We start from the raw sequence: 18,143 nt of genomic DNA, 5'->3' as shown, positions 1-18,143 counted from the left end.
TGTGAACATTCAGGGATATGTCTTTATGCAGACATATGCTTTCATTTCCCTTGGGTATATACTTAGTAGCAATATGGCTGAGTCATATGGTATTTCTTTTAAAGGAACTCCCAAACTGTTTTCCAAGGTTGTTGCTTCTTTTGATATTCCCACCATCAGTGTGTGAAAGTTTCATTTGCTCCCCATGATCTCCAACATTTGATATGATCAGTCTTTTTAATTTTAGATAGCCTAATGGTGTAGTAATATCTTAGTTTTAGTTTGCATTTTCCTAATGACTAATTGAGTATCTTTTCATGTGTTTATTTACTATTTGTACATATTCTTTGGTGTATTTTGTGTATTTTGTGCATTTAAAAAATTAAGTTATTTTCTTGTTATCCTTTGAGAGTTCTATATGCATAGATATAATAAATGATATATTCGTAGATAATAAATGACATATTCATTTATCAGATAGATGATAAGCAAATGTTTTCTTTCAGTCTGTGACTTGTCTTTTTCATCTTTTAACAGTGTTTTCAAAGACTAGAAGTTCTATTTTATTTTATCTTTTCAGTATTCCATGATTCATTGTTTAAGCACCACACACCCAGTGTTCCATGCAATACGTGCTCTCCTTAATACCCACCACCAGGCTCAACTAATCCCTCTCCCCCTCCCCTCCCCACAAACAAAACCCTCAGTTTGTTTCTCAGAGTCCACAGTCTCTCATCTCAATCCCACTCTGATTTCCCCCAATTCACTTTTTCTTTCCTTCTCCTAATAGCCTCCATATTAATCCTTATGCTCCACAGGTAAGTGAAACCATATGATAATTGACTTTCTCTGCTTGACTTATTTCACTCAGCATAATGTCCTCCAGTCCCATCCATGTTGATAGAAAAGTTGGGTATTCATCCTTTCCGATGGAGGCCTAATACTTAGGCCTTCATCATATATATGGACTTTACCTTCTTTATCCATTCATCTATTGAAGGCATCTTGGCTCTTTCCACAGTTTAGCAATTGTGACCATTGCTGCTATGAACATTGGGATACATATGGCCCTTCTTTTCACATCTGTATCTTTGGGTTAAATACCCGGTAGTGCAATTGCCGGATCATAGGTTACCTCTATTTTTAAGTACCCGGTAGTGCAATTGCCGGGTCATAGGTTACCTCTATTTTTAATTTTTTTTTTTTAGATTTTATTTATTTATTTGACATAGAGACAGAGAGAGAGAGAAAGATTACAAGTAGGCAGAGAGGCAGGCAGAGAGAGAGAGTGGGTAGCAGGGTCCCCGCGGAGCAGAGAGCCCAATGTGGAGCTCTGTCCCAGGACCCTGAGGTCATGATCTGAGCCAAAGGCAGAGGCTTAACCCACTGAGCCACCCAGGCATCCCTATTTTTAATTTCTTAAGGAGTCTCCACACTGTTTTCCAAAGTGCCTGCACCAACTTGCATTCCTACCAAAAGTGTAAGAGGGTTCCCCTTTCTCCACATCCTCTCCAGCACTTGTTTAATGTCTTGTTAATTTTGGACATTCTGACTGAGGTAAGGTATCTCAGTGTGGTTTTGATTTGAATCTCCCTGATGGCTAATGATGAAGAACATTTTTTCATGTGTCTGTTAGCCATTTGTATGTCTTCTTTGGAGAAGTTTCTGTTCATGTCTTCTGCCCATTTTTCGACATGATTATCTGTTTTTTTTTTTTTTTGAGTGTTGTGTTTGAGGAGTTCTTTATAGATCTTGGATATCAGCCCTCTGTCTGTAGTGTCATTTATGAATATCTTCTCCCATTCATTGGGTTGCCTCTTTATTTTGTTGACTATTTCCTTTGCTGTGCAGAAGCTTTTGATCTTGATGAAGTCCCAAAAGTTAATTTTCAGTTTTGTTTCCTTTGCTTTTGGAGACATGTCTTGAAAGAAGTTGCTGTGGCTGATGTCAAAGGGGTATTACTTAGTATACTCCTTTGTATACTATGTTCTCCTCTAGGATTTTGATAGATTCCTGCCTCACATTGAGGTCTTTTATCCATTTTGAGTTTATCTTTGTATATGGTGTAGGAAGATGGTCAAGTTTCATTCTTATATATGTAGTTTTTCGATTTTCCCAGCACTATTTATTGAAGTCACTGTCTTTTTTCCACTGTATATTTTTTCCTCCTTTATTGAAGATTATTTGACCATAGAGTTGCAGGTCCATATCTGGGCTCTCTGCCCAGATGTATGTGTCTGTTTTTGTGCCAGTACCATGCTGTCTTGGTGATCACAGCTTTGTAGTAAAGCTCGAAATCAGGCAACATGATGCCCCAAGTTTTGTTTTTCTTTTTCAACATTTCCTTAGCGATTCAGGGTCTTTTCAGGTTCCATACAAATTTTAGGATTGTTTGTTCCAACACTTTGAAAAATGCCAGTGGAATTTTGATCGGGATGGCATTGAAAGTATAGATTGCTCTAGGCAGTATAGACATTTTAACAATGTTTACTCTTCTGATCCATGAGCGTGGAATGCTTTTCCATCTTTTTGTGTCTTCTTCAATTTCTTCCTGGAGTGTTCTGTAGTTCCTCAAGTACAAATCCTTTGCCTCTTTAGTTAGGTTTATTCCCAGGTATCTTATGGTTCTTGGTGCTATAATCAGTGGAATCAGTTCTCTAATTTCCCTTTCTATATTTTCATTGTTAGTGTGTAAGAAAGCAGCTGATTTCTATACATTGATTTTGTATCCTGCCACATTATTGAATTGCTGTATGAGTTCTAGTAGTTTGGGGGTAGAGTCTTTTGGGTTTTCCATATAAAGTATCTTGTCAGAGTGCCTGGGTGGCTCAGTTGGTTGGGCAACTGCCTTTGGCTCAGGTCATGATCCTGGAGTACCAGGATCAAGTCCCGCATTGGGCTCCTAGCTCAGCAGGGAGTCAGCTTCTCCCTCTGATCTTCTGCTCTCTCGTGCTCTTTCTCAAATAAATAAATAAGATCTTAAAAAAAAAAGTATCATGTCATCTACAAAGAGAGAGAGTCTGACTTCTTTGCCAATATGAATACCTTTTATTTCTTTTTGTTGTCTGATTGCTGTTGCTAGGACTTCTAGTACTATGTTGAATGACAGTGGCGAGAGTGGGCATCTTTGTTGTGTTCCTCATCTCAAAGGGAAGGCTGTCAGCTTTTCCCTATTGAGAATGATATTTGCTGTGGGTTTTTCATAGGTAGATTTTATGAAGTTTAGGAATGTTCTCTGTATCCCTATACTTTGAAGAGTTTTAATCAGGAACAGATGCTGTATTTTGTCAAATGCTTTTTCTGCATCAGTTGAGAGGACCATGTGGTTCTTCTCTCTTCTCTTTTTGATTTGTTCTATCACACTGATTGATTTGTGAATGTTGAACCACCCTTGCATCCAAAGACTAGAAGTTCTTAATTTTAGTGAAATCCAATTTTACACTTTTCTGTTATGGATGGTATTTTGTATGAAAGAAATCTTTGCCTAAACCATGGTCACAAAGATATCCTATTATGTTTTCTTCTAGTAGTTTTATAGTTTAAGGTTTTATATTTAGTTCTGTAATTAGTTTTGAGTTAACTTATACATGTCCCATGATGTATGGATCAAAGTTCAGGGGTTTTTTTGCATTTAGCTCTCCAGTTGTTTTAAGTGTTATTGGAAAGATGGTCCTTTTTCCACTAAGTTACGTTAGAACCTTAGTCAAAAACTGCTTGACAGTTTGTATGTGGATCTGTTTCTGGACTCTATTCCATTCCACTTAACTATTTTCTTTGTGCCAATACTACACTGTCTTGATCATTGTAACTAGTAAGTCTCGAATCAGGTAGTGTCCATCCTCTAATATTTTCTTATAAATTATTTTGTATTCTCATTGGTCTTATAATCAGTTTTTCAGTCTCTGGGGGAAAAAAGTTTGGGATTTTGATGGCATTGAATCTATGGTTGGATTTGTGGAGAAGTGACATCTTAGTAATACTGAGTTTTTAGATACACTACGAACAAAGTATATCTGTTAATTTATTTAAGTTTTCTTTAATTTTCCTTACCAGAGTTTTGTAATTTTTAGTGCTATTTTAATGTGAGTGGTATTTTTTTAATTTATATTTTGGATACTCTATTATTAGTGTAGAGAAAAACAATTGATTTTTGTTTGTTGACTTTACACCTAACCAAACTTATGTATTAGTTCTAATAGCCTGTGTGTGTGTGTGTGTGTATGTGTATGTTGCACAGGATTTACTAAATAGACTGTCATGTTTTCTGCCAATAAGGCAGTTTTACTTGTTCCTTTCTGGTATAGAAACCTGTTATATTGTTCTCTTGCATTATTGCATTGCTCAGAACCTCCATTACAACGATGAGTGGAAGTAATGAGAGCAAATACCTTATATTATTCTTGATCTTAAGAATAAAGCATTGAGTCTTTCACCATTAAGTATGACATTAATCATAGGTTTTCTTTATCAGATTGAGGGAATTCTTTTATTTTTAGTTTTCCAAGTTTTTATAAGATTAGTTATTGGATTTTGTCACATGCTTTCTTTTTATTCTGTTAATGTGCTGAGTTACATTGATTTCCAAATGGTAACCTTTCATTCCTTTGATAAACCCTCTTGGTCATCATGTATTATCCTATGTATATATTTTTGGATTAGGTTTGCTGAATTTTTTTGTTTAGAGTTTTTGTGTTTGTGTTTATGAGGGATATTGACTTACACATATATTTTTTCACACTATGTCTTTGTCTAGTTTTGGTTGTCAGGGCAATGTTGGCCTTGTAGAATGAGTTGGAAGATAGTTCTTCCTCTTCAATTTTCTGGAAGAATTTGTTTAAAATTGGTATTATTTATTCCTTAAATGTTTGGTAGGATTTATGAGTGAAGTCATTTGGGCCTGCAGTTTTCTTTGTGAGAGTTTTTAACTACAAATCCAATTTTTAAAATAGATTTAGAACTATTTAAGTTACCTATTTCTTTTTAATTGAGCTTTGGTAGTTTGTCTTTAAGGATTTGTATATTTCACATAAATGTTTGAATGTGTTGGGATTAAGTTGTTCATGATACTTCCTTATTACCCTTTTAATATCAGAAAAATCTATAGTGATGTCACCTCGTCATTCTTGATATCAGCAATTTGTATCTTTTTTCCTGATCAGTCTGGTTTATTAGTTTTATTGATTTTCCCAAAGATTCAGCTTTTGGTGTCACTGATTATTCATTTTGCATTTTAACAATTTCCACTCTGTTACTTTTCTGCTGCTTACTTGGATTTCATTTGCCCTTCTTTGTTTAGTTTTTTAAGGTGGAAATTAAGGTTATTGATTTGAGACAGTTTTTCCTTCTCCAATATAAACATTTAGCCTTATAAATTTCCCTCTAAGGTAAGCTTTAGCTGTATACCTCAGATTTTGATATGTTGTGTTTATTTTCATTTAGTTCAAAATACTCCCATGAGTGATTTAGAAGTGTTTTAGTTGTCAGCTATTGGGGTATTTTTTAGTTTTTTCTGTTATTTGTTCAAATTTGATCCTGTTATGGTTAGAGGATGTACTTTGTATGATGTGAATCCATTTTAAATTTGTTGAGACTTGTTTTCTAAACCAGGATATGATCCAACTTTGTAAATGTATATCCTGATGTTGTTAGATGGAGTATTCTATAAATCTCAGGTCGTTGATTGACACAGTGGTTTACATCTTCTCTTTGCCTATCAATTTTCTGTCTACCTCTTCTATTGATTATGCATGGATATATGAATGTATATAGGCGGGTGGAAAATTTATTCTTTATTGCTTGTTAAGAGCATCTGTTGAGCATGACTGAGCAAAAAAGGGAGGTGAGGATAGTGGTAGAGCGACTAGTGAAGAGTAAATTTTGAGGTGGTATTAAGGTCAGTAAGGGAATTTTGGGTAATACCAAATTTAAAGACCTAAATTGGGTCTTTAAAGGTAAATGAATTACAGAGGCAACAATCAGTTGATAAATAATATAGGAAGCAATAATAAGATTTTGAGAGGTAGTTTTCTAACTTTTTAAAAGAGAGATAGTTTTCTCACTCTAATTACTGATAATTTTTCTGAGTAGTTAATAATCAGCAGTATAACAGAAAAAATGAACATTTTATTGTTATTAAGTTTACTGTGTACCATTTGTGCTTAAAATACTTACGTGGATTTTTATATTTTTATTCTCACCTCAGGACTAGGATGTAAGTAATGTTAACATAATTTCCACCTTACAGATGAAGAAATTAAGGCCTTTTGGGGGTTAAGTTATATCTTAGGGGTGATGAAACTGGGCTTTGAACCTGTCATATTTTATAGTGCATTTGTTACTGATTTCCCTATTCCTACCCCTCAATAGAATAAAGTATCCTTTTTATTCTGAGTTTTGCTAGAGTAGCTTTTTTTAAAGTTGGTGACTCTGAAACTTCTTTGACAACAACCCACAAGAAATGGATTTTACATAGCAGTCAGTGGACATTTGTTACATGTATGTGTATGTATATGATGTTTTTGTGTGTATTTATTTCATAAAACTATATTGGCTTTAATATGTACCTTGTACTTTATTTCCGGTTGATTATCTCATTGCTTCCCTCTTTCTTTGTTGTCACAATCCACTAATGGATTGCAACCCAGGTGAGAAAAACATTGATGTAAGCCAGGAGAATTGTATGTAAATATGGAGCATTGTAACTATGTGTCAGTGTATGTGAGCAAGGCATTGGGAGTGGAGAGGAAGAGGCATAAGTAATTGTTTTGATACCTGAATACTGGCTATATCTTATACAAAGTTGATTGCTTTAAAAAAAAAAAAAAGCACTTTTTAAAAAGACTGGAGGAGTGATGTATTTGGTTTTTGTTTTTGAAGCTCTCTGATCCTTCTGATTTACCAAGGAATGCCTTTAGAATTTTTACCATTCTTGTGGAATTTTTATGTATTGAACATATTGATTATGCTTTGGAAACAGGACTTGCTGGTAAGTATATTTATTTGTATTATACTTTGTGTTAAATTCTTTGATCATGCTTAACTATACACATAATGTGTTGTATATATTCAACACTATATATGTGTCAAATTCAGTTCAATGCAATGAATAATGCTTTTTGAGCATCTGTAATGCAAGAACTTGTCAGGTGCAGAAAGTTACACAAAGACACAGTTCTCTCACATTACTTACATCAAGCGGACAGGGTAAGCTACATAAGTCACTATAGTGTGTGTATACAGAATGAGGTACAATGCTTAAGTTATAAAATATCAGAGGAGCAGAACTGAAGGTGAAAACAGTTCTGGTTGAAACAATTGAGTAATGTGAAGTTTAGAAAGGAAAATATTCCAAAATAAGCCTGGAAAGTAATAGATTCATATTAAAATTTTTCCTTTGCTTTTCGTCTTTTGGGTTTACTGGTATTAATAGGATAATAATGATTTCTTTCCTAAATTCCAGCCACATTAGTTCAGTTTCCTCCTTGAACTTTCCACCTGTTCGGTGTGCATCTCAAATTTAACATATCCCTACTGAAACTCTCTCGTCTTCCATTTAAACCTGGTCCACTCTCATTCTTCCCCATGTCCTTAAAAAGCATTACTATTTACTAGTTGCGCAGGCCCCAAACATTGGAGTTGCCATAATTCTTCCTTTTCATCAATCCTGATAGCCAGTCTATCAGCAAATTCTATCAGTATACTTCAGAAATAACTTGAATTCATCTACTTTTCTCAAGTTTTACGGATACCACCCTAATTTAAATACCATCATCTTTATCCACTCCTACCTGGTCTTTCTGTGTCTTCTCACTTCTCCACATGACTGACTCCATGTTAACAGTCAGTTTGATTATTATTTCTTTGTTTAAGACCCTTTAGGAATTTACTGGTACTTTTAGGGGGAAAAGAATAACAAACTTTACAAAAACATGGCTTTTGATCTGTCATCTTCTTATGTGTACATCCACTTCTCATATTGTACTTCTTCTCACTACCTTAGCCATCAGCCCCTCTGGCCCTCATTCTTTTTTTTTTTTTTTCCCCCCTGATTCAGGCTTTCCCCCTATTTCCCAATTCCTTTTCCTTTAGGTCTTCTCATGCCCAACATTTCAACCTCTAATCTCAACTAAGATATCATCTTCTTAAAGAGGGTTTTGTGGATTACCCTAACTAAGATAACCCTCTAGTCTCAGCCTAGTTACTCATTATTTCATCACTCAATTAGTGTTTTTCATAACACTTATCACAATGAAATTTTCATCTGTTGATGTCTGCCTCCATTTACCAGAATTCATTCATTAACACATACCTTTTAAGTGCCTACTTCTGTACTCATGGAGCTTTCATTCTTAGATAAGATAGATAAATGACTAGAAAGTGCAATGAAGAAAAAACTGAGTAAAAGATAGTGAGAAGTGTTGGGGAGGTGGGAGGAGGAATTCAGGAGCAAAGGACTTTTTTAGAGAGGTGGGTTAGATAATGCCTCTCCAAGGAGATGTATGAACCAGAGAGCTGAATGGTGTAAAAGAGTTAAATGGAGTATTTGGAGAAAGTATTTTAAGAGAACAGCATATATGCTCTTCTGGATAGGAATCTTTTTTTTTTTTTTAAGGCTTTTATTTATTTATTTGACAGACAGAGATCACAAGTAGACAGAGAGGCAGGCACAGAGAGAGAGAGGGAAGCAGGCTCCCCGCCGAGCAGAGAGCCCGAGGCAGGACTCGATCCCAGGACCCCGAGAACATGACCTGAGCCAAAGGCAGAGGCCCAATCCACTGAGCCACCCAGGTGCCCCTTGCTAGGAATTTTATCTGCCTTATTCACCATTATTATCTAGTCCTTAGCAAATAGTAGATGCTCAAAAATGTTTGTTGATTGTATATCACATCCTTTTAAAAAGTTTTTTTTAACACTGAAGCAAAATTACCCATAATTCAGTAAACTTGTGAAGCATTTTTATCCTGCTTCTTTTTTAAACTTATTACAGTGGACTTTTTTTTTTTAAGTTTATTTATTTTCTTAAGTAATCTCAATACCCAGTGTGGGGCTCAAACTCATGACCCCCAAGATCAAGAGTCACATGCTTTTCTAACTGAGCCAGCCAGGCACCCCAATTATAGCGGACTCTTGACTTCAGGTGTTTAACATTTGCCATTTGCAAATGACTTAATGTGGCAGTTTGTATTGGGATAATAATACCTCAAAGATACTAAGAAAATTGAAAGAGATAATGAAAAAAGTAACAATAATTTGAATCCATATGGTTATTTAGCTCATATGGAAATCTAATATCTTCATTTTAGTAACTATATTCACGATTTGGAAAGGCTTAGAAAATTTACTGGTAGGATGAAAATGTCTCATAATTTGTAAGTTTTCTTCCATGTAGCCATTTAATTAGCAATTACTGTTATTTCTAATGATAGTTCAAAATTTTGTCATGTGTGTGTGTGTGTGTGTGTGTGTGTGTATGTATATATATATATTATAAAGTTAAATGAAGTTAACTATCTCCTATTACTAGACATATTGGATTTTTTTCAGCAGTTTGGCAATATAAATAATGCTGCAGTGAACATTGTAGAGCTTAAAGTGTTTTCCTTATTTTGAATTATTTTCTCTGTATGAAATCCCAGAGGTGAAGTTAGCAGATCAAAGTGTGTTACTGGAGGTGGCTGGCTCAGTTTTGTAGAGCATGCAACTCTTGATCTCTAGGTTATGAGTTTGAGCCCCATATAGAGGCTAGGGTTTACTTTTAAAAAATGGGGGGAAAAAAAACAACACAAGGTGTATTACCAATTTTTAAAAATTTCTATACATATAGAATTTTCCAAAAGTGTTTTTTTACACTAATTTACACTGCTGTTGGTATATATGGTTGTACCTGTTCTTCTGCATAACATTGAATACTCCTTTAAAAACTTTAGTGGTTAAAAACATATATAAATAACTACCTTAATTTTAATATCTTTTGTTAATAGTAAGGATTTTCCCTTGTAAGTTTTTGTTGGAGCCTTTAATTTTCTTATCAGTTGGTGATTTTGACTTTTATGGGAAAATGAAATATCTTTGTTTTCACTTTTAAAACTTTGAAAAAAATCATCATCCTATAAAGAATTGTAGTTATTAATTTCATTTTCTCATATGTGAATATTTTCCCAAACCCACTATGCCTTTTAATTTTAGCTAGAAACATAAACATCTAAGGTTAGAATGGACCTTAGAATTTATCTATTGCTCTTTTACAAAAAAGAGGAAACTGAAGTCTGGAGAGGTCAGCTTTCTTTTGGAGTTAGCATATTGAGTCGGCTGAGTATCCTGCTGAAAATGAAGAATTTATTTTGTAGGCAGTGAGGAAACTTTGAATATTTTTGAGGAAATAATGGAGAGCAAGATGAGTAAAATGTGTAACTTTAAGTATGTTACTCTGGCAACAATACATAGCAGGGAAGAGTGATTTGAACCCAAGAAACTAATAAAAAATTATTTTAACTGTTACCAGAGATAATGAGGACTTATTAAAAGAAAAATGGTGGAAATGTATGCATGGCTAATATGGAACCACTAGACTTGAGAATGAGAAAGGAAAGGAGAAGATACAGTTCAAGATGATTCATTTATTGATTTTTCGGTTTATCTCAGCAAATAATGAAGACGGGGTAGATGGTGAAATTTTTCATGTAAAAATTTTAGATTCACTTCATTAAGTTATTGAGCTTAATTTTATTCTTCTTTCCACAAAAATCATTGCTGATTTATTAAAATAGGATTTACTTTTATTTATTATGCCACGTTCTTTTTTCTGTTGCCAAGATGAATTTCTTCAAGTATGATTCTAACACGTACATGCCTTCCAATTTTAGGAATTCCCTCTTCAGATTCTAGGAATGCAAATCTCTATTTTTTGGATGTTGTGCAACAGGCCAATACTATTTTTCATCTTTTTGACAAGCAGTTTAATGATCACCTTATGCCACTAATAAGGTTAGTCAAATTGATTTTTCTTGGTATTTCAGTGACAATTATAATGCTATATGTATACAGGTACACAGCAAAAATTTCATAAGATTAATTGGACAGATTTTAATAAGGCATTAAATAAGATTTGGTTTATATCTTCCTATCAGTTTATGTGAACTTCTAAAGTATGTGAGGATTAAATATTGTAGAGTATACGCACATGAACATGCCTTATAAAATTTGTATGTGTACTATTATTAAAGAGGAAAAATATTTTTTAAGAAGAGGAAAAATGTAAAAGATAAAATTTTATTTTATTTGTTTATTTTATTTATTAGAGAGAGAATGAGAGAGAGAGAGCACAAGAAGGGGAAGGGTTAGAGGGAGAAGCAGACTCCCCACTGAGCAGGGAGTCCCAACTCAGGACTCTATCCTGGGACTCTAGGAGTATGACTTGAGCCGAAGGCAGTTGCCCAACCAACTGAGTCACCCAAGTACCCCAAAAGATAAAATTTTAAACATTTTATTGTACACATTGATATCCCAAGAAATGAGTTCATAAACAATCTCAAAGATAAAGATAACTTGTGATCCCTGAATCACACTTTAAAAGGAAATGTACTATTTTAAGAGCTGTAATGCCTTTTGGTGCAAAATTCACATGACTATTAGGGTTGCATATTCCTTAATAGTTTAGGTGGTTTTTGACATTTAGATGGCATTCAGAAGGCAAATGTGATTGTCAAATTTGTTTTCATAATATAGGAAAGCTAAATACAACTGGATTGGCTATTAGTTTCCAAATTTTAATTAGTATAATTATTATATTCTTAAGACTCTGGTAATAGCCTTTGGGGTTTGTTCATTTTTGTTTTACTGTTAATCTAGATATTTAATTAAAAAGGAACCAAATAATCCCAAAATTTCAAAATCACATATATTTATATTCTTAAGGGATATCTTCTCTTACATGAAAGTAACAAATCTAAACCTTCCTCTTCCTTCTCATATAACTGGTTAATTTTTCCTAGTGTGACTGTTAGGCATAGTAATACTACTTAATTTCCTAGTATTAAATTGGGCATAGCAATTACTATGTAACGTGCTTCTTGGATTTGTGAACAAATTAAAACAAAACATGTGTATTTATAAATGTTTATAACAATAGACATGTGCATATGAAAAACTTTTATAAGGCTGCTAATATGATTTTTTTTTCCCTTTAAACATTTAATAGCTCTTCTCCTAAGTTATCTGAATGCCTTCAGAAGAAAAAAGAAATTATTGAACAAATGGAGACGAAATTGGATAATGGCATTGATAGGTAAGTTGTTAGTTTTACCTTTTATGTTTTTTATGTTTATTTTTAATTAATTTCTTTAAGATTTTTAAAAAAGATTTATTTATTGATTTTAGAGAAAAGAGAGCTCTGGGGGAAAGAGAATCTCAAGCAGACTCCCTGCTCAGCATAGAGCCAGACACAGGGCTCAATCCCATGACTCTGAGTTCATGACTTGAACTAAAATCAAGAGTCATGTGTTTAACTGACTGAGCCACCCAGGCATTCCTTTAAGATGTTATTTTAAAGTCCACACCCAACGTGGGGCTCAAACTCACAACCCTAAGACCAAGAGTCATATGCTCCACCAACTGAGCCAGCTAGTAGCCCCCTTTTTCTCTTACGTTTTTTAAATTGTAAGAATACCATTACAAATGCATCCTGAAAATGTTTTTCAGTATGTTTAGGTATGCTTTTAAACTAGATTGAATTGAAAACCATTTTTATAGGCCACCACTTTCTCCTCCTCCTCCTCCTCTTTCCCTCTCTCTGTCCAAACTCCTTAAAAATGGTATGTAACATAGAGGATTTTATTTTCATTTAGAATTTTCAGGCTTATTATCTGAAATGCTTTAATTTTCTGTAAATTTCATTAAGTGAATACATATTCTGTATTCAAACATTTTTTGTAACTTTTTTTGTAGTTAATCACCTTATTAATATTATAGAGCAGTGGGTCTCTTTTCTCGAGATGATGTGGTAGGCATATATTAATGATGATAGTTACCACTTCAAGCATTTGGTGTATGCTAGGGACATGGGGAGGTTAGATATGTTAAAATTTCAGAGATACAGGAAAGATGTATTTTCTTGGCGTCTTCTTAATATTTTTCTGTATGAGCCTTAATCTCAGAGTCTTTGCACTAGTTGATGAATTGAAGGCACAGTATTCTGTAGTGGTCTCATGAATGTGAACTTCTCATATTTTACCCATGTACCATGGGGCCAAGAGGTGAGCAGAGCATTCATCTGTTACCTTCTGATATTTTCAGACCAGTATCCATCTATAGGTGTTAGGTCAGAACCCCCTTGCTTTTAAAACTCACATCATCTTCTCTTATTGCTGTGTCTCTCAATCATTTATGTTAGTCTCCTGCATTTATTGAGGGTTTGGGCATCTGGCTTACAGTTTTTCTTTTAACCTTAAATTTTAGGTTACTTCTACTTCCATATGTATGACCCATTCACTTTCTTGATCATCTTTACTTTAGCTACTTAATTTCATATCCTACTAGATCTCATTATCATTGGTAACAAAAACCTCAAACTTGAATATCCCACTCGTTGCTCACAATCTCCTGTTCTTCCAACTCCATAACCTGCTTTCTGACCTCATCAGAAACTCCAGCCCTTAATATATTTATCTTTTGCCAATCTACTATCCTTTTCTTTCTTTATTTTTATGCTTTGGTTGTTTGGTCCATCTCTTAAATTAGTCCCTTATAATTACCATAAAATCTGTTTCCATTAACCTTACCTATCTTATTGCAGATCCAAGGTTTTGGATCAGTGCAGTCTCTTTTATTCCCATAACTAGATGGCTGACCGCTGTTGGGATAGTAACACATAACTTGAACGTTATCGGTGCTGTTGTAAACCCATGTTCTCATTTCCCCACTGAATCGTTAGTACCATTTGTTCAGCTTCCTGCTTATCCTTAGACTGTGAAACTCCTATTCTTCTCACCAATTCTTCCAAACGTTGGCCATTTGTCTTAAATCCTCTATCGTCCCCTCTTCCTAACCAGTCTCTATATATGGTGGTTTGGTTTTTTTTTTTTTTTTAAGATTTTATTTATTTATTTGACAGAGAGAGATACGAGAGAGGGAACACAAGCAGGAGTGAGAAAGGGAGAAGCAGGCTTCCCACTGAGCAGGGAGCCAGCTCAATATGGAGCTCGATCCCAGAACCCTGGAATCATGCCCTGAGCTAAAGGCAGACACTTAACAACTGAGCCACCTAGGTGCCCCTCTATATATGGTTGTTAAGGAAGTAAGTTAGTGACAGGTTTCTCACATCTTTAAGACTACCATAATTAAAGTATTGGGCAAGAGCAGGAAGCTAATAAAACCAAGAGTTCATTTCTAGCAAGGCCTAGAATTTATTTTTTTTTAAATCTAAAGTCTACCGATAGTAAATAATTTTATGGTGCTCTGAAGTTAAATAATTTAATTTAGTATAAATAATATAAATTAAAGGAAATTTAAAATAAATGGATAAAATGCATGGTGTTCTTAATTCTTTAGGACATTAAATTGTATGATTGGACAGATGAAGCATATCTTGACTGCAGAACAAAAGAAAACAGATTTTAAGCCAGAGGATGAAAACAATGTTTTGATTCAATATACTAATGTGAGTAAAATAATTCAGTATACTAGTAAGAAGATCTATATATAATATTTTCATTAACATTTTCATTGATGTGTCTTACTGCGCTTTAAGTATTTTCTTTTATACTTAGAGATTAAATGAGACACTGTATGTATTTTCTTATTAGCTAAGCTGATACACATTTCTATGTAATAAGTGTAGAAAAAATTTTACAGGCCTGTGTTAAAGTCTGTGCTTATGTAAGAAAGCAAGTGGAAAAGATTAAAAATTCCATGGATGGGAAGAATGTGGATACAGTTTTGATGGAACTTGGAGTACGTTTTCATCGACTTATTTATGAGCATCTTCAACAATATTCGTACAGTTGTGGGGGTGGCATGTTAGCAATTTGTGATGTAGCTGAATATAGGAAGTGTGCCAAAGACTTCAAGGTATGTATTCACAAATATAAAACTTGTAAATTTTATAAATGGGCTCAAGAACATAAGTTTGTAAATAGGCTCAAGAACATAAGTCAGACCATTAAAAATGCATGCTGACTTGTAATCACTACTGAAAAGTTTAAAACTTGTTGATACTGTAGTGAGACAGATCTAACATTTCCTAATTGAAAGAGTAATGTTCTAATCATATTTTCAGTCTTAACACATTTTTGCTCTGTGCTGTATTTTAGACAAGGCCATATTTCAGTTCAACAGTCCAAATGACATTTGTGACTTCCATAACCAATGCTGTGTATATATCACACATCAGGAAAATAAGTTCTTTCTTCATGTACATCTCTGTGAAATCAGTTTTCCTTAAGGCTTAAATTATTTAAGAAAAGTGCTATATTAATGGTAACTAATTCTAATCCATAGAAGTATAAATGACAACTGTTGAAGGAAATTGGCATGGATCTTTTCAAAAAGATTATACCAAGTTTATTTAATGTCTAAAATATTTAGGTTTTAACAATTTCAGGAGTTTTTATAGTTTTTAATATTGAATCCTCCCACGTTAGTAAGTCTTAACAGTATGTAAATGAGAAAAATTTATAAAATAATTATAAAACTAAAAATTGTTTTGTGTCAATGTTATTTTTTTCTTCTCTTATTTCAATTCAGATTCCACTGGTATTACAGCTTTTTGATACTCTGCATGCACTTTGCAATCTTCTGGTAGTTGCCCCAGATAATTTAAAGCAAGTCTGCTCAGGAGAACAACTTGCTAATCTGGACAAGAACATTCTTCACTCCTTTGTACAACTTCGTGCTGACTATAGATCTGCCCGCCTTGCTCGACATTTCAGCTGAGGTTGAATATGCAAGGGAAACGTGTTGTACTTCAGCAGGCCTTGGTTGATAGAAAGCACAGGAGACTTCTTATGACACAGCCAACATTTTATGGAAAAATGACTGTTTGGAGAAACAGCAGCCATACTTACCCTTGAGATTTTATTTGAAATTTGGACACTACTGGCCATATTTTGTTTTTTCCCCTTAAGTTGAGTTTTAATTCTGTTCTTGAACTTACAAATTTCAGATTCTAAATTTCATATTCTGTGAAACTACATGTCACTGTTTTCATCCTGGAAAATGTTGGTGTCAGAAGACAAATGTGATGTTATCAGTGTTCCAGTTGATATTCTTTAACACATTCTATTGGGAAGTTTCACCATCCTATTTTGCATTAATGGTAAAATACAACAAAACTGCATTTATTATTTACCAATTTTTAATGACCTTTTCAGCACTTGGTAATTGTTAAACAAGTTATTTTAGGTTTTCCTATTGAACTTTTGCCTCTTTCAAAAGGTTAGTAATTGAACATAATTTCTGTAGTTGGTTAATTGGATTTTTTTCTGAGGTATAATAATATTCCAAGAAAACTGTTACAGACTAAACTAAAATGATGAAATGCTTTATGTAGATACTAGGTGTGGATCAGGATACATCTGCTTTCTGGGTAAAAAAAAAAAAAAAACACCTTAAAGTTTACTATTTCTTATTTTGTAAACGGATTTTAAGCCAATGCTAGCAAGAAATTAATAAGTCTGCCTTATTTTATATTTCACTTAAGATAAGGTGGAGGACCTTAACTGAAGGACCCTATTTATTCATTATTTTAATATTATAAGGGAAATAAAATGAGGTATAGTCTAAATGGTGAATATGAGAAATATCGACAGTGTTTAGCAACAGTACAGTCCTTTAAGATTTCTTTCTTAATGCTAAACTGGAATTTGATGGGATGGCTAACATAAGTAATCTATTTTAAGGAGAACCAGGAATTGATAGCGTTACATATTCTACATCTGGAGATGAGCTTTGTAAAAATTGGTTGCTTTTCAAATCTATAGTTTCTGTCATTATCTTTTTCAAGGTATTTCTGAAGCAGTTCTTACTGATTGGAATTGATTGGATTGGCTTAATGTGGTGACATAATAAATCACTTATAAAATTTTAAACATCAAGTGGAAATGTAGAAAGGCTATTACTCTACAATTTCTATAAACTTGCTCTGTAAGAATTCATTCTTATCTATATGTAGTGTTTCAGCTTCCTTTGTGTTTTTCATAATCATCTAGGAACAGATAAACTTTAATGTTCAGCTCATTCTTGGCATTTTTTTTCCCTTTAAGAAGATTTTTGGCCTAATTTTGACAAACTACTTTTCTATTAAGACTATGTTTCTGAATGGTCATCAATTTTACCAAAACTTCCAGGTACAGCACTAGTTACTGTTTAAATTACTATTGACTGAATATTCTTCAATTTCTGTTTAGCCCAGTGTTACCAAGGTAAGGAAGAGAAACAAAGTATGCCAACTTTTATCAAAGCATTTCAGGAAATCGTGGCAGTTTTAGAAGGCTGTCTAGTTTTCTATTCCTTAGCCAAGGGAAGCCAGAACAGATTTTGGATACTAGAAAAAGTCATATGCTTGTACTATTGCCATTTTAGAAAGCTCTGATGTGAATTCAAATTATACCTCTGTTACTTAAAGCCAACAATTTTAAAGCAGTAGTTTTACTGGCCATTTGAAATCTTTGTACACAGTGTCAATTTGTAAAAAAAAACAAAAACAAAACTAAAAAAAAACTTAAATAAAACATGAGAAACATTTTAAGACTTCCGAATCGGAGAAGTGCTTCAAATTATTTTGTTTGGATTAATTTTTAAAATGTAAAGCCTATACATGTTGCAAAGATATTTTGTTAATTATTATTTCCATGCTTGAGTTTTGTGCAATATTTTCCATTATGTCCATTGACCAAGGCAGTGACAAAGAAAACTCGTAAGTGAATACTTAGAAGTGTTAACATTAATGCTTTAATAAACAAATTCCCTGCAGTTGTTTTTTTATTTCACTCCATTTTTACATCTTTAGGATATCTGTACTTAATTTTATAAATTATTTCTATTCAAGTTTTTAAGATGTTCCTTATTTTTTATAGCATAGGTCTTCTCACTTCCTTTTTTAGCAGAAAAGTATTTTATAGCTAAGATTAGAAATTTAACCTAAACTGATTATCTTTCTCTAAGAAAAAAAT

The 18,143-nt window shown here is 33.5% G+C and overlaps 1 protein-coding gene across 2 annotated transcripts in view; it reads left to right on the top strand.

The window, feature by feature from the left end:
* The window catches only part of EXOC5 (exocyst complex component 5), a 62,098-nt gene extending 44,155 nt beyond the window's left edge, over positions 1-17,943 (top strand). The window contains exons 13-18 of one of the 2 annotated variants that reach the window (XM_004738840.3): positions 6,856-6,964; positions 10,842-10,962; positions 12,176-12,262; positions 14,524-14,632; positions 14,827-15,042; positions 15,718-17,943. In XM_004738840.3, coding sequence (XP_004738897.1) covers positions 6,856-6,964; positions 10,842-10,962; positions 12,176-12,262; positions 14,524-14,632; positions 14,827-15,042; positions 15,718-15,906 — 831 coding nt within the window. In that variant the 3' untranslated portion in view covers positions 15,907-17,943. The remainder of the gene's footprint in view (positions 1-6,855; positions 6,965-10,841; positions 10,963-12,175; positions 12,263-14,523; positions 14,633-14,826; positions 15,043-15,717) is intronic. The other variant, XM_045069858.1, reaches the window with a different exon arrangement.
* The last annotated feature ends 200 nt before the right edge of the window (positions 17,944-18,143 follow it).

This window comes from Mustela putorius, unplaced genomic scaffold, assembly GCF_011764305.1.
Source record: "Mustela putorius furo isolate JIRA1106 unplaced genomic scaffold, ASM1176430v1.1 tig00000129_pilon_pilon_pilon, whole genome shotgun sequence".
NCBI classification, from domain to species: Eukaryota; Metazoa; Chordata; class Mammalia; order Carnivora; family Mustelidae; genus Mustela; species Mustela putorius.
Note: the sequence above shows the minus strand (reverse complement) of the source record. Positions and strands in the feature narration are given on the sequence as shown.